General features: G+C 34.0%; 1 protein-coding gene across 7 annotated transcripts in view; it reads right to left on the bottom strand.

Moving 5' to 3' along the window:
* Positions 1 to 27,171, bottom strand: part of XRCC4 (X-ray repair cross complementing 4) — a 274,190-nt gene that overhangs the window by 125,934 nt on the left and 121,085 nt on the right. For all 7 annotated transcript variants that reach the window (XM_055342254.1, XM_055342259.1, XM_055342257.1 and 4 more), the window contains exon 7: positions 6,454 to 6,598. In XM_055342254.1, the coding sequence (XP_055198229.1) occupies positions 6,454 to 6,598 (145 nt within the window). The remainder of the gene's footprint in view (positions 1 to 6,453; positions 6,599 to 27,171) is intronic.

Raw genomic sequence — 27,171 nt, 5'->3', positions numbered from 1 at the left:
TACTAAAATTATATATATATATATATATATATATATATATATATATATATAGTAGGATACCTTTGTTTAGATCTAAAATTAGGTAGTATTCAGAATTTCGAAAACTCTTGATAATGGTCATCTAAGAGTTACTTCTATTGAATGTCCTTAGAACAAACACTTAAGGATATATACAACCAAATATTTCATGTGCTTTTATCATGAAGTGCAGGTTTATAAACAGGCATATTTTAGTACAGTAAACTGAAAGGAAACACCATTAGACAAACAGCTTCATAAACATTAGTGATTGGTTGATGTAGAACTAACAGTTTAACTTAGTAAGATAATAACATTAACAGTAATAGGACAACAATAATAATTAAACTAATTTAATGGCCAAGTTTGGTGAGATGTATTTACTCATCCATGTAAAATAAAGACAGCTCTCACTCTTATGAACAATGGAGAATATACTATTCATTAATCTACAGAATAATTATTTAAAACTCACAATGTGACCTTGAATAAGTTCCTTAAATTTTCTGTACTTTTGTGCAATACAGTTTTTCATTATTTGACAGAATTGGGCTAATATTTCCATAGCAAATAGTTCCCACTTAAGATGGGATCATTACTTTTTAGAGTAAACTTCAAGGACTTAGAAAATTACATTTGTCTTCGGTCACAAAATATTTTTAAGACATAGAGAGTGACACTTTTTTTAGGAATCACTAAACACACAAGACTAAGTATAAAAGCTGTGACCATTACAAATGCAGTTTTAGCTTCCTGTTTTTTGTTAATTTTTTAATATGGCTAAAGAGTAATTGTTTTCATGTAAGGATGGGATTTTACTTTGTTACTATGATGACATTTGACAATCTATTGAGAAATTATCTTCATTATAGCATTTACATTGTTGACAAATCAATGTGCTAAATTTTCTTGTGTGAAAGATATCTAGTTGTTCACTAATCATATTGTCATTCATTCATTAAATGGTGTTTTAGAGCCCAGACACTATGAAAAGTCACGTCTGATTTGCCTGGGTCTTTTTTTTTATTATTTACTTATGATAGTCACACACACACACACAGAGAGAGAGAGAGAGAGAGAGAGAGAGAGAGAGAGGCAGAGACACAGGCAGAGGGAGAAGCAGGCTCTATGCACCGGGAGCCAGACATGGGATTCGATCCTAGGTCTCCAGGATCGCTCCCTGGGCCAAAGGCAGGCGCCAAACCGCTGCGCCACTCAGGGATCCCTGCCTGGCTCTTTATATCTGAAGAAAAACCTGTTATCTTTCTACCATAGAAAAATGTAGAAAGGAGCTAACAAATGGTCAGAATGAAGAAACTGAACAGACTTTGGGGTCTTTATGTGGTTTCACTAGTTTAATCTTATTCCTCAAGTTTTAGGCATACTTTTTATCAGAAGCAAATACACGAGGTTCGAGTTCACTTTTCCACCCTTAATACAACATAAACAATATATTTTAAAGATTTTTAAAAATTTATTCATGAGACACACAGAGAGAGAGGCAGAGAAGCAGGCTCCTAGTGGGAGACTTGATTCCAAGACCCCAGGATCACGCCGTGAGCCAGAGGCAGACGTTCAACCATTGAACTACCCAGGCATCCCAAACGATGTATTTTAATAAAAGCTTATAGAATATGGTAGAAATTCCCATATTATTTGTTGGTCACATTTATGCTAAAAATCATATTATATATTTTATTGTTTAGTATTTTTATTGGCACAAATAACTTTACTACAAAGTTCTCTTGTAATTTAATATACATAGTTGGCCCAGAAATTTTAAAAGTTTATTTGCCAATGATTCACTTCTATCAGCTGAAAAACAATGCAATTTTTATTAAAGTCAGCTAAATTATAATTACTACTTCATAATTCTATTTCTTTAATTCATAAGGAACTAGGTTATTATACTTTTTAACCATGAAAACAATGTAAATATGATACATAAGTACCACATTCTGATTTTCTATTGCCATTCTAGTGAGATAGGATTAGAAACCCCATTGATTAGTTATAAGCATACCTCCCTAACTAACACAGATTAAAAGTGCATTGCACGTTCACATAAAATGACCTAAAACCACTCCGACTTATGGTATGACTTAAAAATTTGGAATATAATTCCAAAGATTCCAATTTAAAACCTTAAGGCTGATGTCCTCCCCTCACTCTGTTCTTGAAATGACAAAATTATTTGTGTATATCTCTGTCTCTCAATAGAATATAAGCCCCTTCAGGCAGTGGATCCAGCACAGGCTTTCAAATAAAACAATAGTTATGCTGCTCTGGAAAAATAATTACATAATTCTGAATCTGAGTTGTTTTTCATTTTCAAGAAGGATAAATTAATATTGACTTTGTAGGATCTATGTGATTTTCAAATGAGAGATCACATAAAACATTTAGCACAATTCTTATTTATTTTGTATCTCTCTTTTTTCCCATACCTTTTCACTATACCAATGACGTGTATAACAATAAATGTTTAAATAAATTTAAAAATTACCATGATTTTGTTTTATGGATTAGTATTAGTATAGATTAGTACATACACAGATTGGCATACATTAGTATTTATTTTTTTTTTGAGAGTACAAAGTAACTCATGGTATTTAGAAATGTACTAAAATTTTTACATTGTGGATTATTCATAAATATATAAACTTAAAAATAATTTTCAGATAGACATCTGTATTTTTAATCTTATATTTTTCATGAATTTTAATTGTCAATACCTAATAAATGTGTAAGGAATTTATTGCTGAATCATGTTCATGTTTTGAAAGTAGTTAAAAGTAAAATAAAATCATAGATATTGGGAGATTTTACAAATCGTCTAGTTCAAGCTTTTCATTTTACAAATGAGAAAACTAAATCCCAGAAAGGGGTAATGACTTGTACAAAATCCATCAGACGTAATTTTTTTAAAAGATTTTATTTATTTATTTGAGAGAAAAACAGGAAAAGGAGTAGAGTGGCAGAGGGAGAGGATGAAGCAGGCCCAACAGTGAGCAGGGAGCCCAACACGGGACTCCATCCCAGGAATCTGGGATCCTGATCTGAGCCTAAGGATCTCTCTAAGGCAGACACTTACTCAAGTGAGCCACCCAGGTGCCCCTGACATAAATAGTTTCTAAATTAAATCAGAGTACCTCTGATCTTCCCTTCCTCCACTTTGTTTTTGAGATGCAGAGCTGGAGAAGCCAAGAAAAGCCAAAGAAAAAAAATATGGAAGATGCCCAGTGGGAATACTAGCAGGGACTAGAGGCCACAGAATTGGTCAAAGAGGGCTTAGGACACTAAAAAGTTTTGAGTAGATGCCAATATCTTTTCAGCCCTAAGAAGTAAATATCCACACCTGCATTTGTTTGGGAGCCTACAGCTAGATTATATTTGCCTAACTGATATACATGAGAAGTTATCAGAGAAAAGAGATGTTGAGGAAGTTAGGGAATAGGTAGTAGTTTAAATGTAAAAAACATAAACTAAGGATTAATCATCAATATTTGAGAATGTCTTATTTTAAGTTTTTCACAGTTAAGAGCTTGTTTTTATTTTTTGTTTTGTAGAATCTTTCTAATGTTTTTGATTAAAGAAAGTGGGAAAGAACAAGCACTTTAAACTTTAATGGCCATAAAATTTCAGCCTCTGTATTCAAAATGGAAAAACAAAACCCAAAAGTATGCAAAAAGATAAAAACAAAACATATAGTTTCTCTTTCTGCTTTATCTGGGCAAGGGAAGAGGAATTGTAAAGCAGGGTATCAACCACTCAACATCTGATTGATAAATGCTAAACTAAATTTCCTTTCATCTTTAAAATTCTTCCTGACATCTAACATATGTTTTTCATTTCTTCTAAGGGCCAGTTGAGCCTAAAGGTCCAAAGTAATATAATTAGCAGACAATTCAAAGAAGCTGATATGGTTTATATCAACTTTTAAAGAAGTGAAAATATACAAAATAAGTACTGGCATGATTCTCAAAACACAGAAAAGGAACACAACATTAATTGCATATACTTGGTAGAAACAACATGCTGCATTTATTAAAAAGTCTAAATACAATATTTAGTCTTGATTCAGATCTAAACTTTTTTCATCTCTGTACCATGTGTAATGGAAACCTGTTTAAGCGGTATCGTATAATCAGAAAATGTTAGTAACTTCAAAACCTTGTATATCATTCACGCACAGAGTGAGAAGACCAAAGGTGCAACTCTCTAATGTAAAACCAATATATCTGGGATGCCTGGGTGGCTCAGTGGTTGAGCGTCTATCTTCAGCTCAGGACGTGATCCCTGGGTCATGGGATCGAGTCCCACATTGGGCTCCCTGCATGGAGCCTGCTTCTCCCTCTGCCTATGTCTCTGGCCCTCTCTTGGTGTCTCTCATGAATAAATAAATAAAATCTTTAAAATATATATATATATTTCATTCTTCCCCCAGACTCTGAAATCTTCATTAGACAAAATGATTAAACCAAAAGTTTCATGAGGACAGGAGCTGTGTCTGCTTTCTACTCTCCTCAATCCTCAACAGCCAGGTTCTGTCTGGCACACAAGTGATTTGCAATGCTCATTTGCTTACAGATTGACTGAAGGAAGTACAGAGTTTCCAGAATACTTCAAACTGCTTGTAAATTTATTTTTTCCCATATTAATCTATAGGAATAGTTTGGCTGCTCTAATGTTTGCAAAGTAGAAATATTTTTGGTTCATTATTTAAAAGAGATAATATAATACCTTTGAACTCTATGAAACCAGCAGCTTATGAGCTAATGAATGAGTTCAGATGATACATACAAATCACAAAGAGTTTAGTATGGAGTGGATTTCTGTATGTATTGTATGAAGACACAAGGGCATAAAAACATACCAGTTAACGACAGATTACGCCAATTGTGGAGAGAATAAAAACCCAATACTAAATAGGCAAACAAAAACAATTCCACTCTTAACTGTATAATGCTTATTTCTTTACAAGAAACTTGAAAACTCCTTCCTATCAGGCTGTCAGTTTCCTGAAGGCTTTGGATTGTGCCTGTCTTGGCATCCTCATCGCCTAAAACTTTCTGCTCTCAGGATGGCTTTACACTTTTTAAAGTTTTTGAGATCCTCAAAAGCTTTTGTTTATGTGGACTATATTTATAATATTCAAAGTTAAAACCAGGAAAATTTTTAAAATCTTTATAAACTCATTTAAAAATAACAATAAACCCAACATATGATAACATAACATATTCTTTATGAAAGATCATTCTATTTTCCAAACAGAAATTCTCGTGAAAGCAATCTTTTATACTTTTGCACATCTGCTTCAAGGCTGGCATGAATAAAAAGAGTTGAATATGCCCCCACATTCAATCAGATCTGATATGTTGTTTTAATTAAAATATATGAAATATATTCCAAACAGGTATGGAATTGAAAAAGGGATGAGCTTGTGGATCCCAACAGGGGTCCTCATGCCACACTGTGAAACCACTGACTGTAATATCATTTGTCATATGGCTATTGTTTAATAATTATTTACTAAGTTAATAAAAAGTTTAGCGAAAAAGAAAGAAATTCTCAGGGCATATACACATATATCCAAACATACAAATGATTTGCACATCCATTTTGCTTTCAACTGATAATTCTTTATAAAGTTGCTTTGCTGCATTAATGCTAATTATCCCGTCCTCAACTCATTACAACTAAACTGGGATGCAGATCAAAGGAAGGTATCTGAACGAAAGAGTGAAAAACTAACAATAAAGCATGTAATTCCAAAATTTAATAGAAAGAAATAGATGACTAGGAAGGGACAATTTGTTTGAGAAAATTCCAAGCATAGCCAAATCAAGTAGCTAATTCAAATGCTATATGGGTCTGTTTAAAGCAGTAAATTAGGTTGAAACACTTTACTGAACACAAGCTGGATTTTAATATTTTTAGTATCTACACGCCATTTCTAATTAATCTATAAAAACCATGAGAAAAAACATTTTGCTTAGATTTTTAGTACTTCTGCTTTATTTTTTTTTATTTTATTTTTTTTTTTATGATAGGCACACAGTGAGAGAGAGACAGAGAGAGAGGCAGAGACATAGGCAGAGGGAGAAGCAGGCTCCATGCACCGAGAGCCCGACGTGGGATTCGATCCCAGGTCTCCAAGACCGGGTCTCCAGGATCGCGCCCTGGGCCAAAGGCAGGCGCTAAACCGCTGTGCCACCCAGGGATCCCAGTACTTCTGCTTTAAATATTAATAGGAATTAACTAAATACCAGAGAAAATATATTGATTTGAACATTTTACACTTTCCAAAATCACAATTTTTGTTCTTTAAAAATAGCCTTAAGTAAATTCAGAAATAAGAATATAATTTTTGAGGTCAGATATTAGATTTTTTAAATGATATCTCATCATTTGGCAAAAAATAAAATGACTTACTTCTTTTCTTGAGGCTGGTGTACCTGAGAAACCATTTTCGGTTCTGTTCCAAGATTTTTTTGCATCCGCTGCCTCCTCTTTCTACTTGGTGCAACATCTGTGACATCAGGACTTGAAATAATGGAATCATCTCCTCTTAGAGTAGCTAAAATAAAATGACACAGAAATGTGACCCAACAAAATCATGCATATAATTTGTAAGCAAAAACTGCTACTTTAGCATTGATATGCAAGGTGACACTCTTTAAATATAGCACAAGTATTTTTTTAAAAATTCATGAAGAGGGAATGCCTGGGTGACTCAGTGGTTGAGCATCTGCCTTCGGCTCAGAGCGTGATCCTGGAGTTCCAGGATCGAGTCCCACATTGGGCTCCCTGCATGGAGCCTGCTTCTCCCACTGCCTGTGTCTCTGCCTCTTTCTCTCTGTGACTCTCATGAATAAATAAATAAAATCTTTAAAAAAAATTCATGAAGATTTGGTAAAGTCAACCAGTTATATTGTAAAACTTTTATACCAATATAAAACAAAGTATACTGTACACACGGAATAATTTTATCAAAATGGTCTCTGCCTATCTTGCACAACAACCCCCCCAAAACATTATAGGCACAGTTTGACCTCTGTGTTAGAATTAGATAGAAGTGCCTTAGAGGCACCTCTAAAAGGTGTTTGAGGGGCAAATACTGCCATAGGAATAGGATAAATCAAGTTGATACTAAACAGTAATTATTAACAGGATTGGGAACTTCTGCTAGTAATCCAGAGATAATTTCATAGACTTTTCAGCCAACTGCAGGGAATAAGCACAAGAAAAAAATGTGAGAAAATACTAACAGATGTCTCTACTGTGGCTAACCCATGAAACTACACCTAAAAGTGGCTGATACACACGAAATAGAGCAACAAAAGAAACATGTTTGATTTGTATTCCTTTACTCTCTATAAACAATTTAGTTCCAAAGACCTTTAGGGGAGTTCAGAATTCCTTCTTCTAATACATAGTATATTTATATAAATACATATTTATATAAAATAGCTTCTTTGCCATTGATAAATAATGAACAATATCAATATAATTTGGACTTTGGATATCTTGCTGATTCATACAATTTTCCTCTAGCACCGTAACATTTTAAGTCATCAGGAGCAAGCTTTCAACCCAATTAAAGAAAAAGCCTCAACAATGTAAAAAATCCTAAAAAACTGGAGATGAGCGGCTAAAAACCCTGTACAAGTCAATTCGTTTAGCACAATAGGGGCTGGTTGAGTGGAGTCAAGAACCTTATACTTTTCAACAGTCAAGCTTTCTGTTAAAGAAAGAAGTTGTGAAGATGTTTCTCTGAGTAGTTTGAATCAGATGTTCAATTTTCATGAAACGATTAGACTCCAATGTATTCTGTAACTGCCATCTACTCCATTTGAGAGAATATTTGATACAAATGGTTAGCTGACTGTGATGCTGGGTGTAAATATTGCTAGAAAGTTAATGGAGTTAATATTTCATTAGGATTATAACTAGAGAACTAACAACAACAATGAGTGGGCTGCCTAAACTTTAATTTTTCCCTCATTGATTCTAATATTTTTAGTGTGGAATTCTGCCAAATGAGTGGTTTATCAGCCACACATATACCACATTCTAGAAGAAAAGTGTGTTTTTGAGTTCTTACTTGCTGCTTCTCTGAGCGACGTGAGATCACATGGACATTGTTGACCACTCTCTCGAAAGTCTTTTGGTGCTTTCTTTTTGTTCTTGAAATGGGTACCATTTTTGAGAACATATTTGGTAGACACTTTGCTATGGATTTTACACATATTTTATTAATCTTTAACCTTGTGAAGTACTTAGTATTAGTACCTTTGTTTGACTTACAAAGAAACCAAGGCATTAGGTTAAGTAATTGGCCAAATCACAGAGGGTTTGAGTTGACATTTTATCATATGACAACTAAAAATTATATCTCCCTAGTCGATAAAGTATTCCTTGACCAAATATTAACTGAATACCAACCAAAGGATATTTTACTCTCCAAAGTTATTTAAGTCATGAAGGTACTAAGTTCTACTACATTTCTCATACATTTTACTATTTCTCTGAACACATTCAAGCTGAACATCTTCCCTAATTTTATTAAGCTATGAGATGACTATGGAAGATAAATAGGGTTTCCTGATTTCTGCCCCAATCTGCTCTCACCTGAGGTTTACTCAATGACATAAGCAATTAACAAAGTATGGGCTTGCCTATAAATAAAGCTATTAAGAATGTCAGGGTCAAAACACACTTCAACTGTAGACAGACTTGAAAAATGAAAAAATAATTACACTTAATGACATGTTGGACGTACAGGACATAATAATGCTAGTTTAAATTAAAATGTTAAGGTAAAATTAAAAAAAATAAAGTTATCAAAAAGGTCTGCCATTCATTTCAAAACTCCAAATAATGACTTAACATATTTGCACTCAAAAGCATGTTTTATATGTAATATTGTTATACTATGTGTTATAAGGTTAGAATTTACTTTAAAATACAATGCAATTATATGTATATTGTTAGGGTGAGCTATAACTCAGGTGTTGATAGCATCTACTCAAAAAATGATCAACCCATATAGTTGAAGGTCCATTTCTAAATTCTCTATTCTGTTCCATTGATCTATGTGTCTGTTTTTCTGACAGTACCATACTGTCTTGATGACCACGGCTTTAAGTCAGGAATTGTGATGCCTCCATTTATGGTTTTCTTTTTCAACATTCCTTTGGCTATTCAGGGTCTTTCTGGTTCCATAAAAATTTTAGGATTATTTGTTCCAACTTGGTGAAAAATGCTTATGGTATTTTGATAGGGATTGCACTGAATGTGTGTAGACTGCTTTGGGAAGCATAGATATTTCAACAATATTTATTCTTCCAATCCATGAGCATGGAATGTTTTTCCATTTCTTTAAGTCTTCCTCAATTTCTTTCTTAAGTGTTCTAGAGATTTCAGAGATTCTTTACCTCTTTGGTTAAGCTTATTTCTAGTTATCTTATGGTTTTTGGTGCAATTATAAATGGGGTCAATTCCTTGATTTCTCTTTTTACTGTTTCAATGTTAGTCTATATGAATGCAAATCACGTCTGTGTGATTTTATATCCTGTGACCTTGCTGAATTCCTGTTATCAATTCTAGCAATTTTTTGGTGGAGTCTTTTGGATTTTCTATATATAGTATCGTGTCATCTGCTAAGACTGAAAGTTTTCTCCTTTTTTGATTTGGATGCCTTTTATTTCTATTTGTTATCTGATTGCTGAGGCTAGGACTTCCAGGAGTATGTTGGACAAGAGTGGTGAGAGTGGACATCTCCTGTCATGTTCCTGACCTTAGGGAAAAGCTCTCAGTTCTTCCCAATGAGGATAATATTCACTATGAATCTTTCATATATGGCTTTTATGATGTTGAGGTATGTTTACTCTCTCCCTACATGGTGAAGGGTTTTAATTAAGAAAGAATGCTGTATTTTGTCAAATGCTTATAGTCAACTAATCTTTGACAAAGCAGTAAAGAATACCCAATGGAAAAAAAGGACAGTCTCTTCAACAAGTGGTGTTGGAAAAATGGGATAGCCACATGCAGAAAAATGAAACTAGACCACTTTCTTACACCATACCCCCAAAATAAACTCAAAACAAAAAACTCAAAACTCAAGAAAGACCTAAATGTGAGAAAGGAAACCATCAAAATCCTAGAGGAGAACACAGGCAGCAACCTCTTTGACTCTAGCTATAGCAACATCATATTAGACATGTCGCTGGAGGCAAGGGAAACAAAAGCAAAAATGAACTATTGAAACTTCATCCAGATAAAAAGCCTCTGCGCAATAAAGGAATCAATCAACAAAACTAAGAGGCAACCTACAGAATGGGATAAGTTATTCACAAATGACTTATCAGGTAAAGGGCTAGTTTCCAAAATCAATATAAAGAACTTATCAAACATCCAAAAATCAAAAAATCCAGTCAAGAAATAGGCAGAAAACATGAACATATATTTCTCCAAAGAAGATATACAAATGGCCAACAGACACATGAAAATTTTGCTCAAGATCACTCGGCAACAGGGAAATACAAATAAAAATCACAATGAGATACTACCTCACACTGGTCAGAATGGCTAAAATTAACAAACATAGGAAGCAACAGATGTTGGCAAGGATACAGAGAAAGGAAAATGCTCTTACATTGTTGGTGGGAATGCAAACTGGTGCGGCCACTCTGGAAAACAGTATGGAGGTTCCTCAAAAAGTAAAAAATAGAACTACCTTATGATCCAGTAATTGCACTGCTTGGTATTTATCCAAAGAATACACAAATGGTCATTCAAAGGGGCACATGCACCCCAACATTTATAGCAGCCAAAATATGGAAAGAGCCCAGATGTCCATGAACAGATGAATGGATAAAGAAAATGTGGTGTATTTGTACAATGGATTATTATTTAGCTATCAAAATGAATAAAATCTTGCCATTTGCAAAAATGTGGATGGGGCTAAAGAGTATTATGCTAAGTGAAATAAGTCAGTGAGAGAAATACAAATACCACATGATTTCACTCATATGTGGGATATAAGAAACAGAACAGATGAACATAGGGAAAGGGAAGGTAAAATAAAACAAGATGAATAGAAAGTGAGGCAAACCATTAAGAGATTCTTAACTATAGGAAACTGAGGATTGCTGGAGGAGAGGTGGATTGGAAGGATGGGCTAACGGGGTGATGGGCGTGGAGTAGGGCATCTGATGTAATGAGCACTGTGTGCTGTAAGCAACTGATCACACAATTCTACACTGAAACTAATAATACACTACATGTTAACTAAATTGAATTTAAATTTAAAAAATAAAAAATAAATGCCCCGCCTAGGATCAGACTGTTGAGATTCTAAAAATAAAGTTCATACTCCTGAGGGGGCTACTAGAGGCACTTTTGTTGTTTGTGTATCAATGAATAATAGACAATTTATTAATTGGTATACTAAGTGACAAAAATGTGTCTCTTAGTGAACACAAGGCATGAAAATAAGCATGATGAACATTGCATATGGGCTCTTATGAGTGAAATTAAATGCATTCCAGATATACAAATTAACTAAAATATTTCAGAGATATCTCTTCACCATTTTATTAACAGACTACAATCCACTGAGGTCTGTTTGCAAGGAAGGAGGAGAGAGAAAAAAGAGATATGCTAAATAAATTTGCAACCTTTCTAATCTAGGCAGAAGATTATGAATTCAATATTGACCGTGTTGTTTTTCCCTGAGATTTCACCTCCAGAATTCTCAGTTTTTACTATTATGATCAGTCTCTGTCATGACAATGTGTCTTTCACCATTTCCAGGATTTTTTTTTTTTTAAAGAAAACGAAAGAGAAGAAAAAGCTATTGCCAATGAACTCACTACAGCTGATTCACCGATGTGCAGAGCTGTGGGATGAATTTCAAGTTCCCATTTAGTTCACTGAACCTAGAAAATGGGGAATCTTTACACAAGCCTTGTTATTGTGAAAGGTGGCTCCACAGAAAGCCACACTTCTTCTCATCTGACAGAAGAACTGCAGGAGTTTGGCAGTGGTGCTTCAGACATGAGAGGCAATGCTGGCTTCCCGGAGTACTCTCAGTGTCTCAATGTCCAGACAAAATGACACTGTTGGCTAAACTGCCAGCAATCTGCATAAATCTCATGAGTTAAAGTACCTGGTAAAATGCTAGCTCAACTATGTGCTCCCTTCCAGCACAGCCTACTTCGGTCATCTTGATTAGCCCTAGCAACTCCAAACTACAGCAACCTCTCCTTTCTCTGGAAGGTTTACAGGTTGAACCAGTCACTTCACAAATACTATATTATTGTACTATTCTCTTTTTACGTGTATCTCTTATCTCTTTAATTAGATCAAGAACTATGAACACCCTTCAGCTAGAGGTTATGCCTTATACTTTGATATATCCTTAATATATTACCTAACAGGGTTATAATGAGAAATATGAAATACGAAGACTTCAACTTTTTTTCAAATGTGTGTTTTATTTTTTAAATCCAAATTTATTTATTTATGGCCCTATAGATGGGATGTGGAGAACAGTAGAATCAGAAGATCTGGATCTGCAATGGAACCGAATAGAGAACCCAGAAATGCGCCCTCAACTCTATGGTCGACTAATATTCGACAAAGCAAGGAAAAAGGACAGTCTCTTCAATAAATGGTGCCGGGAAAATTTGACAGCCACGTGCAGAAGAATGAAACTAGACCATTCTCTTACAAGTTGAGAGGAATTTAGATTAATTTGAAGAACTTCTAGGCTGTCATCTACAGCTTAATACAGACATTAAAGTAAAACAATTTTTAAAAATCCTTCAAAGTAAGAGGGATTCATGGTTTTCTAAATACAAAAGAACCCAACTGTCATGGAACTATTATCTGTTGTTAATATACAGTAGCTCATCTGCTATGGCTGTTTTCCACTATTTTAATCATTTATTTATTTCACAAATGTGTCTTAGGTGTTTACATTCAGCAAGTCATTAAGTTTTATTTCAAAAGATAAAAAAAATTGAGAGGAAAACCCAAAATCCAAACCTTAAGATACTTCCCTAAATAAATCTGAAACTTCAAAAAACAAAAGCAAAAAACAAAAAACCCCACTATTTCTTTTACCAGGGAAAAAAATGCACCAATGACTTGGGCTCCTTCAGGTTCTGTAGTTTGTCTTACTGACAGGTATAAAGATAAGCAAAAAAGAGGCTGAGATAAGGTAGGTCACACCATACTTCAATGAGCGGTATCTTAAAGTGGCCTATCTAGAGGTAGGAAATTTCTAATCTGACCAAACAAGCAAACATTATTTTCCCTCACCATTCATCAAAGAGCCCTTTTTCAAATCTGTAATCAGCTGTTACCCAGTTTTCACAATCTAATCTGAATAAATAATGACCACCTTATACAAATGGTCAATGGTTTAACTTATTAAATCAGCAATCACCAAGCAGACTGATAATTAACATCACACTAAACACTTAAAAGAGAGTCTGTGTATCTATCTATATCTATATCTATATCTATATCTATATCTATATCTATATCTATATACTTTTCAAAAAGTCAGCCTCCTCTATTAATCAGCCCAGCTGGAAGTAAGACTTAATGACAAATACCTATTGACATTAGGGAACTTAAGAGGTCATCTTTGGGGATCCCTGGGTGACGCAGCGGTTTGGCCCCTGCCTTTGGCCCAGGGCGCGATCCTGGAGACCCTGGATTGAGTCCCACGTCGGGCTCCCAGTGTATGGAGCCTGCTTCTCCCTCTGCCTGTGTCTCTGCCTCTCTCTCTCTCTCTCTCTCTGTGACTATCATAAATAAATAAAAATTTAAAAAAAGAGGTCATCTTTGGAAATCCAATACTCTCAATGTCAGAGGCAGGATGAGCCACTAAAATACAGAATGTAAAAGTATTCACAGCATTTAAAATTTTTTTGAATATATTAAGTATTATTCTATACCTACAAAACAATGTGAGTTTTAAAAAATATTTTTAAAAAATTTAACACCAAATGAAGTCAAATCTTAAAGATTCATTCATTTCTTCACTTATTCAATAAATATTAAGTGTTTTCTATGTGTCAAGGACTACCCTGAAGACACTACCACCAGATACTCAGAGTTTACAGTTGAGTAGAGCAGGACAGTACTATTTGCAAGAAAACCATAAGTCACATAAGCAATTATAAAGGAACTAATTTGAAAGTTCTAAAGTAGGTGCAGCTTTCCAATCTTTTATTATTTTTTCCAAATTAATCTGTGAACCTTCAATTTTTCTTTTCCATTATTAAGCATTTATTGCAACTTGATTTCTTATATTACCTTTCTTCTTATATGGATATTTCTTTTGAAAGGATAATCATCAGTATCAGATGGCTGTGAAGCAGATTTCCCATAAGAGAAAATTAAAAGGCTAGCTCACTCTGAATAAACTGACAAGAAAAGGCTGGGTTTTATTTTTATTTATTTATTCATGAGAGGAACAGAGAAAGAGAGGCAGAGACATAGGCAGAGGGAGAAGCAGGCTCCATGCAGGGAGCGCAATGTAGGACTCGATCCCAGGACTCTGGGATCAGGCCCTGGGCTGAAGGCAAGCGCTCAACCGCTGAGCCACCCAGGTGTCGCAAGACTGGGTTTTAAAATCAAATATTAGGATCTTTAAGAGTGAACACAAATAGCATTTCTAAATCGAAACTATACTATCACGTTTTTGGATAGTCCTGTATATGGCCCCACAACATCCTTGGTAGGTTTCACCACACTGTAATAATTTATCTAGTATTTATAAGCTTCATGAAGGCAGGGGCTAAGTTTGTCTTCTTTACTGTTAGTACAAGACAGACTAGCTGGGCCTCTAAACATAATAGTAACCCATCAGTAAATATTAGTTGATTATATAAATGCTTAAATACTAATAACTTCTTAAAATTATTTTGAATCTATGTAATATACTATACTACTGATTAGCTATGCTTGCTGCTGCCAGTCCAGTTAATAGTAAGAAAAATACCAGTGAGGAAAAGCAGTTTATGAAAGAACAACATTAGCCTTTAATTTATATCATTTGTAGTTAAAAATAACAAACACTGGAAAGCAATTTTAATGGTTAATGAGTTTTCAGAAAACAAAACTACAATTTTTCAGCTTTCACCAGCTTTGTAAAGTGGCCTCTGCCTGTGACCTATGTCATGAAATGTTTGGACTCAACATAAAGCTTTCTTTGTTGTACAAAGAGTCGGGTATGGTTTTCTGTCAGTGTAAGGCATTCTTTTTTTTTTTTTTTTTTGCGTTTTCCTCATAGAGATTGAAAGGTTTTCAAAATTTTCAGTTTTTTAAAAATTTGGGTCAACTTTTAATAAAACCTCAATTTTTTTACAGAGCTTAGAATTTCATTGAACTAGTATGAATGAAAAAAACCAGACAACAAATAAAACATAAACCTGTTTTAAATAAATAATATAAGGAATCTTTCAATTTTGTTTCATTTTATTTTTTTTTAATTTTTTTTTTTATTTATGATAGTCATACACAGAGAGAGAGAGAGAGAGGCAGAGACGTAGGCAGAGGGAGAAGCAGGCTCCATGCACTGGGAGCCTGACATGGGATTCGATCCCGGGTCTCCAGGATCGCGCCCTGGGCCAAAGGCAGGCGCTAAACCGCTGCGCCACCCAGGGATCCCAATTTTGTTTCATTTTAAATAATGTGTTACCAGTATCTCATCTACAGCGATTCTAGATTAAATGGTTATAACTAGGACAAAGCACTAGCTTAACTAGCAAGTCAAAATCAGAATAGTATGAAAGTGGCAAAAATGAAGTGCTGCATAATTAGATGCTGAAAGGGGTAGATAAGAATCACTAATCTAAAATACAGACTCCCACTTTACATATTAACAGGGGCTTGACAAGGTTTATGTGACATAATGTACTGCGCCACTTCATATTGCCAATATCTGTTTAATCTTAGAAAATTTTGGAATAATTTTGAAACATTAAGAAAAAGTTTTACTCTACTTGCACTTCTAATACTTCTTTATAATAAGATTAATGCCTTTGTGATGTAATTTACCCAGTTCATAGTGGTTCTATAAAGAGGCAAATAGCCTATTATAAAGAGGCTAAATTTCAGAGGCTTCCCTTGAAAACTGTGGAAAGATTTTCAAAAAGATCTGTGATGCTAGATGTGTCTCAACTAGCCTTCAAACCAAATGTGATTAAGGCAATACTTTTACTAAGGATTAAAAAAATTCTCTGCCAACTAGTCAAATAACTAAGATAATATTTATACTGAGCTAATAAAATACTGCAGAAGGATCCTAAACCTTACTATTAATCCCTGACAAATGACTCTAGGCAATTCTGCAAGGGTTTTTATTTTAATCTATAAAATTAGGTGTGGAGAAGTGAGACCAAATAATTATTTCTGGTATAAAAAAATGTCCTGAAATAAATGGTGCTGGGAAAACTGGATAGCTACACATAAAAGAATGAAACTGGACCACTTTTAACGTTATACACAAAAATAAAATAGATTAAAGACCTAGATGTGAGACCTGAAACCACAAAAATCCTAGAGGAGAACACAGGCAGTAATTTCTCTGACATCAGCCATAGCAACATTTTTCTAGATACATCTCCTAAGGTAAGGGAAACAAAAGCGAAAATAGACTATTTGGACTAAATCAAAATAAAAAGCTTTTGCACGGCAACAAGAACAACAAATGAATAAACAAGAAGCAGAATGAAACCTATAAAGACAGAGAACAGTTGCCTGAGGGGAGGTGAGTGGAAGCTGGGCAAAATGGGTGAAGGGGAGAGGAAGATACAGGCTTCCAGTAAGGAATAAATAAGTCACGAGAATAAAATAGCACAGCGTAGTAATACAATCAATAGCGTTGTATGGGGACAGATGGTAGCTGCACTTGTGGTGAGCACAGCAGAATGTATGTACTTGTCAAATCACTGTGTTGTACACCCGAAACTAATATAATATTGCACACCAATAATACTAAAAAAAAGAATAATAAAAAGCAAAAAAAGAGCCCTGATTCTAAAATTTGTTATGCTTTTAAAAATGGTTTTCTTGTATTATCTGAACTTCAGAAGAAAAACTAAATGCACTCTATAGCCATTCTTAGGCCTTTACTAAGTATTGGGTTAAATGTCTTACCCAAATGAGAAAGATTTTCTTCAGAAATTTTATTACCAAACACTCACATGCTTTTTTTTTACATTACACTTTTGTTTTTAATGGGCAAATTAAGCGATTTTTGTTTATAGATTTTTTATTTTTCAATAAAAACCCTGTAAAGTTTTTATTCTAAAACTAATAATTATATATTCTTTTGCCCTAATATTCAAAATTAGACAAACAAACAACAGCAAAATAAGCATTGACTTGACAAAGAGAATAACACTAGGAAATTTATTATAGCTTATTATGAATGTATACCCCTTATATTATATTTTCTATTCATGAAGCTTGTTAGGTAGGAGTCAGAATCACCATTAACAATCCCTGTTGGCAATGTGTTACCTTCTCATTTTCAGCAGGCTGTCTTACAGCAATCAGGACAAAGCCTTTATAATGCCACTATCCCATATGCCAAAAGCCAAACTGCAAATTGTTCTTGATGCCTCCCAAAACTTCATCTTGCACATCCAATCAGCACCCCCTAAAAGGCTCTTAAGCTTTCCAATAATTCTCTACAACCACAGTATTTCCATAATCCCTTCCCTAGATTACTGCTATAGTTTATAAATAGCTAAAACAGTTACAATTCATTCCCTAGAAAACGTCCAGGAGAATTTTTCTAAAACCTCAAATCTGATGGATTCTTGTCCTTATTCACTGCCTTGAAGACAAAGGTAAAATTCACTAATGCACTTGAATAGATTTCTTTTCTGGATTCAATTTACATTTATAGTCTTACTAAATTTTGTCTGATATATCATTCTCTCTCTCTCTCTTTCTCTCTCTCTCTCCTCTTGGACTTTGCACACATGATTTTCTTTCAGATGTAATGTTCTACTGACTACCATTCAACTGTCTGACTCTCATCCTTCCTTGTTATCTCAGTAAAGGCTTCACTGTGTCAGAAGTCTCAAATGTCGTGGTTAGCTGTCCCTCCTTTGTGCTGCCACAGCATCTTTTACTAATACAGTAACTGCAATATTGGTCACAGATTTAGAAAAAATGAAGTACAGGAAATTGTTCTGGGTCTCCTAGGGAGTAGTATACATGGTGGGGTTGAAGCCTATTGTAAAGTCAGTACATATGGCAAACAATCACAATTAATCAAAACAACCCTTGAAAAAAAAAAAAACTACCCTTGAAAATTCCTTAAGTTCCCCATTCTATAGAGTAATGCATAGTGTATATAATTATGTAGAATAATAACACTCATGTCTAAATACTTCATGACAACCACAGTATGCACTTTTGTAGAAATTGTATTTTGAAAAAAAAATTACTTAAGGCCTTCAATAACCTCATCACTTTAGAAAGATTTGACTGGATAGCTCTCCCAGCTTAATGTCATCATTTCAATCTTACGTGAAAGATGCATCAGTTCCTCTAATGCTTCCTCAGTCAGATTTCTCCCAATTAATTTGGCATTGTTTTCTTTCTTAGATGAAGATATCACCTTATCTGGGCCATTATTTGTCAACGGCCCCACATCTTAACGTTACCCATATGTGTTCATAAGATTTTCCTAATGATATTAACTCTTGTCAGACTTGATTTCATCCATTACCAGTGATCACATACTTGTTAAGTGGAATAGCAGGCAAGTGGCAGAACTATTTAAAAATATAAGTTTCTTCATCCCTGGCAAAATTTATATTTTAAAATACAGATAAGTAAGGTTCAACTAAGTATGTATCTGCATAAATATATGTGTGGATTATAGGCCACTATAATTCATAAATGACCAGTAAGTACAAATTTCAATTTTAAGGTATTTTAATCATGAAATGGTAAGTGGGGATATCATAGCATAGCAGGCCTCAAAGAGTTATACATCTTACTCCCTCTTAACTTCATAAAATAAGATTTTTCACATAAACTTTTACTGGAATGCTTAGACATGAATTAAAATGGACAATCTGCTACTATAAACAACTAGAATTTTTTAGGCATTATAATTTTGTATAAAATGAAAAAAGAGTAGCACCTGGATGGCTCAGTTGGTTAAGCAACTACCTTCAGTTCCCGTCATGATCCTGGGGTCCTGGGACCCAGCTCCACTTTGGGCTCCCTGCTCAGTGGGGAGCTTGCTTCTCCCTCTGTTCCTCCCCCACCTCATGCTCTCTCTCACACTCTCATTTACTATCTCTCTCTCGAATAAATAAAATTTTTAAAATAAATAAATGAAAATAGATAAAACTGATACAAAAAAATCTTTCCAATAAAGAAGTTGCTATATATCTCCCCACATTTTGATATTTATAATTATTCCACAATAAACTGACATTTCAAAAAATGGTCCATCCTATTACTGAGTATATTATAGATATTCAAAATATAATTTCTCAATGAAAATAGCAGCAAGGAAAATACTGAAGATTTTATAAGTAAAATAAAATCTAAAAGACAGCAAAACTTCTATAGTTAAATACAAACCTGAGCAAAAATAACATCATAACGGTTACCAGACATCTTAGCCAAAAAACAAGTTACAAAGGAGAAGTTTTCATAACACAGCTGGGAAAATACAGAAGCAGGAAAAAAGTCTGTACGTGTGTTACTGTTCATATAGACAGATAAACAGACCTATACCTACACACACACACACGGAAAATAAAAATTTACAAATGTTCTAAAATAAAAGCGAGAAGCATTATTCCTAAGGCCAAAAGTGAAGGAAAAAAAAAAACTGGGAAGAAACTAGGATAAATAACTTGATTAAAAGAATACAGAAACGTAAGAGTGAAAGAAACAGGGACCTTCAAGAATCAGTATTCAACAGACAATAACACACTTTCTGTAGGTCACACCTTTGCAAAGTGCTTTAAACTCACTGTCTACATAATTGCCATTGGATTTATTTGACCAATTTGAATTGCAGAGGAAAAAGATAAATTTAATGAGTTCATAAATCATTTGAGTAAAAGCTGATGTTATTTTCTTAAAGTGGAATCAGCACAAAATTTTTGCTTAACCTTCTGATTCACATAACCAATTCAATAAAAAAAAAAAAAGGATACCTACATTCTTCTGGATATCATCTCTGATGTCAAATATAAGAGTTTAGATACCTGTACTTAATAAAATATTATAAAACTACCTTTGAAAAAATTAATAGATACAATCTCTACCTAGAGGGATAATAATCCAGACACAATTAAATGGAAAATATATTGATTTAAAAAATCACTTCCCTTTAGCATTTGGTATATTTTAAAAAAGGTTTAGATGGCAATTAAAAATTCTGGAAGGTTTACATTTTTTTTCTTATTTCAAGTGGTTTCATGGTGCATGTTGCCAAAATTTATGTAACAATAACATTAAATATAATCCTGCAGGAGCTAGACCTTGGCTATCAGTGAGTTAGATATCAAGTCCACCATGACTCTCAAACGACTGCCTTGAATGCTAAATTTAGGGAACTAGAAAGAGCACAAGCAAGGAAACATAAGCAATTCAATCATAAATGATCAAGGTTGGTCAAGAGGATGGTTTGAATACATCTTACAGATATAGAAAATGAGGACTCAGAGGCAATTATCCATATAATCTGGCAAAGGCAAATGCCATCTCTCAGAAAAGTAACTGGAACCTCTGCCAGAGTTAACCAGATAACTAATAACTATCTCACTATTTTGAGAGATTTGGTCTCAAATTTTCTTCTTTAGATCACAATAATACACAATAATATTAGATCTAATTTTTTTAATAGAAAAAGCAGATAGGAGGAAAGAAAAGAGAAAAGATGAAGAGAAAGAGAAAAGGATGGCAAGAAAAAGGAAATTTTTATCAAACTGTTATCTAAAATTAATTTACATTTTTTCTAATCTGATCAAATGAAATATTTTAAAATATCTTTCAGATGATTATTTACTTCATTTTGTTCATTTTTTAGATAAACAATTATTCCTCTTAAATGCAGATATCAAATGAATATTTTAAAATGGGAAAGTTAAATTGGAAATTTAAATAAACACATTTACAGTCATGAAAAAATCTTATACAATTATTCAAAAAGCAATTTGTCACTAACTTCTCAGTTACTTTAAATGTATTAATGTGCTACTTCTATGATGACAAGATGACAATAAAAATGATATTCCTAGGTTTCTAGTATCTACATGTTTCTGTTTTGATTTTAGACAATAAATTATTTTAAAATCTACTAACTCTAAATCATTATGCTACACATGATGAGTCTAAAGATCAATAAGGCCACTTCCTCGACTTCCTTCTTCAAGTCTATACAACAACAGATTAATTTCAAAATCTGTTTCAGTAATTATAATAAAGAAAATAGGGCACCCTAATGATTTAAGCCATGGATAGTTTTTTATTACTGAAACACCTGTTGCTATTTCCAAACCTATTTTCATTAAATACAGAAGAATGTTGATTTTGTTATCCGAGGACATCAAAAGCTAAGAAAACAAACTTTCTTTAACAGAACCATTCTCAGAACACTTTTCTCAACAGAAGTGATTTTAACATGCTGCTCTTTCTCAGGATGGGGCTTTTATAAAGTATTTTACATTCCTGTTTCACACTGGTGTTATTTATCTTTGATATGTTGCTAATATATAGCCATGTTTAACTTCTTCAAAACAGTAGTAATGTTAGCATGAATACATAAAACTGAACTCAGCAAAAAAAAAAAAAAAAACTCTACAAAGCTGAATTTGAGTTTTATCAAAACTCAAGTTAAAGATGTTTCCAATTTCTCAAGAAAAGATTACTGGTTTTCAACACTGGACAACAGTCAAGACTACACTTTTGGAAAGAAAGAAAATACTACAGGCAAGCTCAGGATCACTCTGTCTTTCTGACTGGTGGCATTCTCTGGACCTCAGTACACACGATGATTTCACTCAACTTAAGCAGAAATTGGAGTTTGGTGTTACTGAAATTGTTGTAATCTGCAGAACAAGATACTGGAAAAGAGAAAACTGCAAGCCCACATGAACCCCAAAAGGGGTAATCTTAAATTATTAGATGAATAATAAGTTGCATTGTACAGAACAAAACTGTGTGGTCAAGTAGAAAATAGCTACTGAGGAGCCAGAACTGAGGCCTGAACAGAAACTCCATACGTCACATATGCTAGGAGATTCAGGACATCTAAGTGGTGGAGTAAAATACCACGCTGAAAATACTAAGCATTCAGATGACACCCCTAAAAGGTCTAGATCCACCCCCATTCAAGCTTGAAAAAGAAAAGGATCAAGTTTATTTGCCAGTATGTTAACTATCTTCCAGAACAAAATTCAACATTCTTTAAAGGAAGACAACAGATTCCAGACTCTAGACAACATAGAAACCATAATCCCCAATATATAATAAAAAAAAATTACTAAACATGTAGAATAGGAAAGTGTGATCCATATAAGGAAGAAATCACTAACACTTTGAGTAGATAATGAGGAGTTATATTCACTACATTTACCATTATAAAATAGTACAGTTCTTGGAATTACAGAAAAATTACATCTTTAATAATACCCCTTCAATTGTAAATACATTTTAACTTTGCACATTATCTCAAAAAGAGATGCTCTAAGACCCTGTTACCTCCCCACTATTGCTTATTCCCCTATTAATTTAGACTTTGTCAGTGATAGGCATACAGCAAAGATGTAAGCTATTCAGGGCCCTGAACATCAACTTTCTGCTTATATCTAAGGAGGCTAGTATTAGGTCAACAAATCTAGCACATTTTTCTGTCTTGTCCTTCCTTCCTACACAGCATTAAAATGTGCTTCCAATTTCCTAACCTATTGCCTCCTTTATCCTGCTGATGTCAGTATTCAGGATCAATACTCTGTCGATACCCTTTCTAGCTCTCATTTTCTTTAAATTGATCCACAATCCTTTCCAGGGTAACTGTGTACAACTGACTGCCCTTTTCATAGTTAAGAAACTCCTTGCTAAACACTGAATTGTGTCCCCCCAAACATTCACATAATAAAGTCCTAACCCTCAATATGCCTCAGAATATGACTATACCTAACAATAGGGTCTTTCAGAGGAAATTAAGGTTTACTGATGTTATATAAGTGGGCCTTATTCCCATATGATTGGTATACTTATAAAAAGAGAGATACCCAGAATGTGCATTCAAAAATAAAAGGCCACGTGAGGACACAGCAAGAAGGCAACCATCTGCAAGCCGAGAGAGAGATCTCATGAAAACTATACCTGCCAACACCCTGATCTTGGATTTCTAGCCTCAAGAATTGTAAGAAAATAGATTTCTATCATTTAAGCCTGAGTTATTTTATTATGGCAGCCCTAGCAAACCAATATACTCCTGAATATATTTTCATTTTTGCTGGGCTTTCAACCAATCTCCTTATCATTGTAGAATAAACTTAATGACACTACATTCATTAAGACATCATCCTTATTCCTTGAAGTAAGACAAGCATATAGGTAGACCACTTACCAACAACTGCTACTTCCAGACTATTATATTACATCTCAGTGTCTAAAGATAAGTATGATTCTGAATGTTAAAGATATATCAGGAGAGGGATCCCTGGGTGGCGCAGTGGTTTAGCACCTGCCTTTGGCCCAGGGCGCAATCCTGGAGACCCGCGATCGAATCCCATGTCGGGCTCCCGGTGCATGGAGCCTGCTTCTCCCTCTGCCTGTGTCTCTGCCTCTCTCTCTCTCTCTCTCTCTGTGTGTGTGTGTGACTATCATAAATAAATAAAAATTTAAAAAAAGATATATCAGGAGAGGAGAGTGTAAATATATCTTTGTTGAAATATATAAACAGCAATGTGGTATTATAGAAATTAGTTTAAGAATGAATTATATATGATATCTGGATTTGAAAGCAGGTTTCCCTGCTTATTATCTGTATAATCTTGAGCAAGCTACTGAATCTCACTATGGATAATAATAGTACCTACTTTATACTGTTGTTCTAAGTTAAACATGTGAGTATTTGTAAAGTATTTTGGCTGGCATATTAACTGTTATAGAAGTGTTGGCTATTACCAAGGAAACTGATTTTTGGACAAGAGGATTAAGTGTAAGCAAACGGGCCAAGGTGATGAGAATGCTGAAGTAGTAAGTGCTGATTGCTACTGTGTGTACACACACACACACACAATACATATATAAACACACACATATAAATACATATACACATTTGGGCTCTTTGATGATTTGGCTATTGTGATAAAGCTGCTGTAAACCTCAGGGTGCAAATGCCTCTTCAAATCAGTGTTCTTTATACCCTTTGAGTAAACACCTAGTAGTACAATCTCTGGATTTTAAAAACTAAAATGTCTTAGGGAATATCAGAGTTCATGAGATGCAATAGGACAAATAGCATCTCATGAAATGTGTGTGTCAGCTTTACATACAAATAGAAACATGTATACTTAACTGAAATGAAATATATTCTTACTGTGGGTCCAGTGGAAAGTTGAAAACTTTATCTTAGAGTATATGGCACATTTGAAAGAGACTTTTCTTCTGAGGTGAGAAGAAAAAAAGTATCAGTGAACCAGGACTGGAAAAGTATTATACTTTTGAACAAAATTAATTCACCCACCCATTATATTCATTACTAAAGAAATAGACTTGTGTAAAATTATGTTGTGCTTTTTATATTTTAAAATATGAATGAAATGACTGAACAAATGCATTAACCTGAAAATCTTACAACTCAAATTTTTATTTTCTTAAGTTATTTACTTTGTTTTACTGAATTTTTAATAAATGAAGCACTCTTTTAAGGTCTTGTGGACACGCAGTAGATGTCAACTATAAAAATTGTTTTTCATACACCTGTATTACTTATTTTGGGTTCTCAGAAACACCTCAAAACTAACCTTTATTCTTCCTGACAGTGCCTTAGATGACAAGTTTCACAATTCTCAGGATCCCATGCTGGCTCCCCGTTTTCCCCACTTTTCCCAGCTTCTGCTATCACCGACACAGAGTACAAAACCTACTCTTGTGTGCTTCCTTAGCTCTGAACACACAGTTCCAACTGTTTCTGGGACATTTTTTTTATCTGAGAATCCTAAAGCACAAATTCAAATATGAAATTTTTAAATCATTCATTTTGATGACTAGCCTTACCATCAATCTTCTAGTTTGAGACAGTAATCTAAAAGTGAGAATGCTCCCATCCATGTGGAATAACTCACCAAGTTCTGTCAATTCTGTACCCCAATAGCTCTCAGTCTCCCCACTTCCCCATTCCATCTCAGAGGACAGTATTTTCTCTCATTTTAATTCAACACCATTTTAATTCATCTCCACTTTCTGGGTTTCCTCTTTCTGGTCCATCTTCCACACTAAAGTCAGTGACCTTTCTGTCAGTCTGCTTATATTCTAGAAAGCCTGGGCTTTCCATCCAGCTTCTCCTCATTCTCCCATACACACACTGAGTCAGTCACATACAACTTGTCTCTCTTCCTTGAAGATGCCCTATGCTTTCATTTTTTTCCTAAAAAGCCTTCATGCATTTGCATAAGTTGCTTTCTCTACTTGGAATGTTCTGTGCTGCCTTCTTAACCTACTTACTCTTTAGCTCTACTACTCACTCTTCAATTTACAGTTCAAACATCAACAAATTAAACTACTGCTGAAGACGATCATTCCTTCCTCTTTACTTTTGCAGACTTTCTACACAGTGTTGTTATAAACATCCATTTATTAATCACTCATTCTCTTACCATATACTAATCCTATACTTGTGATTTTGCATTATAATTGTTTAGATATTTCTTTCCACAGGGGAACTCCTAAAAGGCAGAGACAACATATTATTTAATGTAGCTTCCCTGGAGTGAGATGACAGGCCCAACACCCAAAAGGCATTTAACAAAAGCTGGCATAAATAAATTAATTTGATGCTTCCTAAGATATTTTCTTCTACCCTCCAATCATTCCTATTTTCTTCAACAAAATTTAAAATGCTATGAGAACAGAATCATCAGGCATTTAGTTCTTAATGATATAGTCTGGTATGAACAGTATTAAACATCTTTTCTAAAGAGATACAAGCCTACTTGAGAGCTGCCTGAATCCTGGAATCACTAGCACCTATTTGTGGTCTCCTAGCAACTAACCATTTCTTAAGGGAAAAGTTAAAACTATTTTACCTCGTTCCTTAGTCTTCAAAAATTCAGTCTCTTAAAAACCTTTACATTTCTTGAGAAAATGGTTTAAATTTTTATTACTGATGAACCTAAAACCATAAAGCTAAAAGTTATGATCTAAGCTTCCTTCTTTTATGAAAAATAAAAATAAATTGCTTCATGGAAAAATCAAATTTTCTTCCACATCAACAAAATCTATTAGGTAAAATAAGATTGATTTTCTTTCTTATTTGTTCATATATCCACACAAATAAACACTGGTGTCTATTAGTATTTATTAGTGATTATTATTATATTTTTCTACCTCATTCTTTTTTTTTTCTACCTCATTCTTTAATGTTTATTGTTGTGTTACTTAAAATCAGGCTGCAAATTTGAGAATTTACTAAAGAAAGGGCTTTGTGAGCATTTAATAACATTTACTGACCCAAATAAGTGCTAAAAGAATCTTTAGAGCACAGCAGCTTTGTCCAAATTTTGAAAGCGCCCAGGGATATGAAGGTTCATTGTTCATCCTAACAACTCTCATGTCTCTGAAGCCTGGCAGATCTTTTCCCAAAATCAAAACTATTTGTTCAACAGGCAAGATCTTATTTTCTGAAGACTACCACTATATCTCTTCATAAATCTATTATCAAATTCCACTTAGATAAAATTCCAGGAATATATTTTTTTAAAATATTTGGATTACTAGAATTAATACTATTAGGATATTTTCTTTAAACAGTTTTTGAAAATTTAAATAAAATAGCAGTATTTTATTGCATTTCATAGGGATATTTACCATTACCAAGAGTCAGATGCTTAACCAACTGAGCCACACAGG

Source organism: Nyctereutes procyonoides, unplaced genomic scaffold (genome assembly GCF_905146905.1).
Source record: "Nyctereutes procyonoides isolate TBG_1078 unplaced genomic scaffold, NYPRO_anot_genome, whole genome shotgun sequence".
Taxonomy (NCBI): Eukaryota; Metazoa; Chordata; class Mammalia; order Carnivora; family Canidae; genus Nyctereutes; species Nyctereutes procyonoides.
This window is presented reverse-complemented; position numbering and strand designations above follow the sequence as displayed.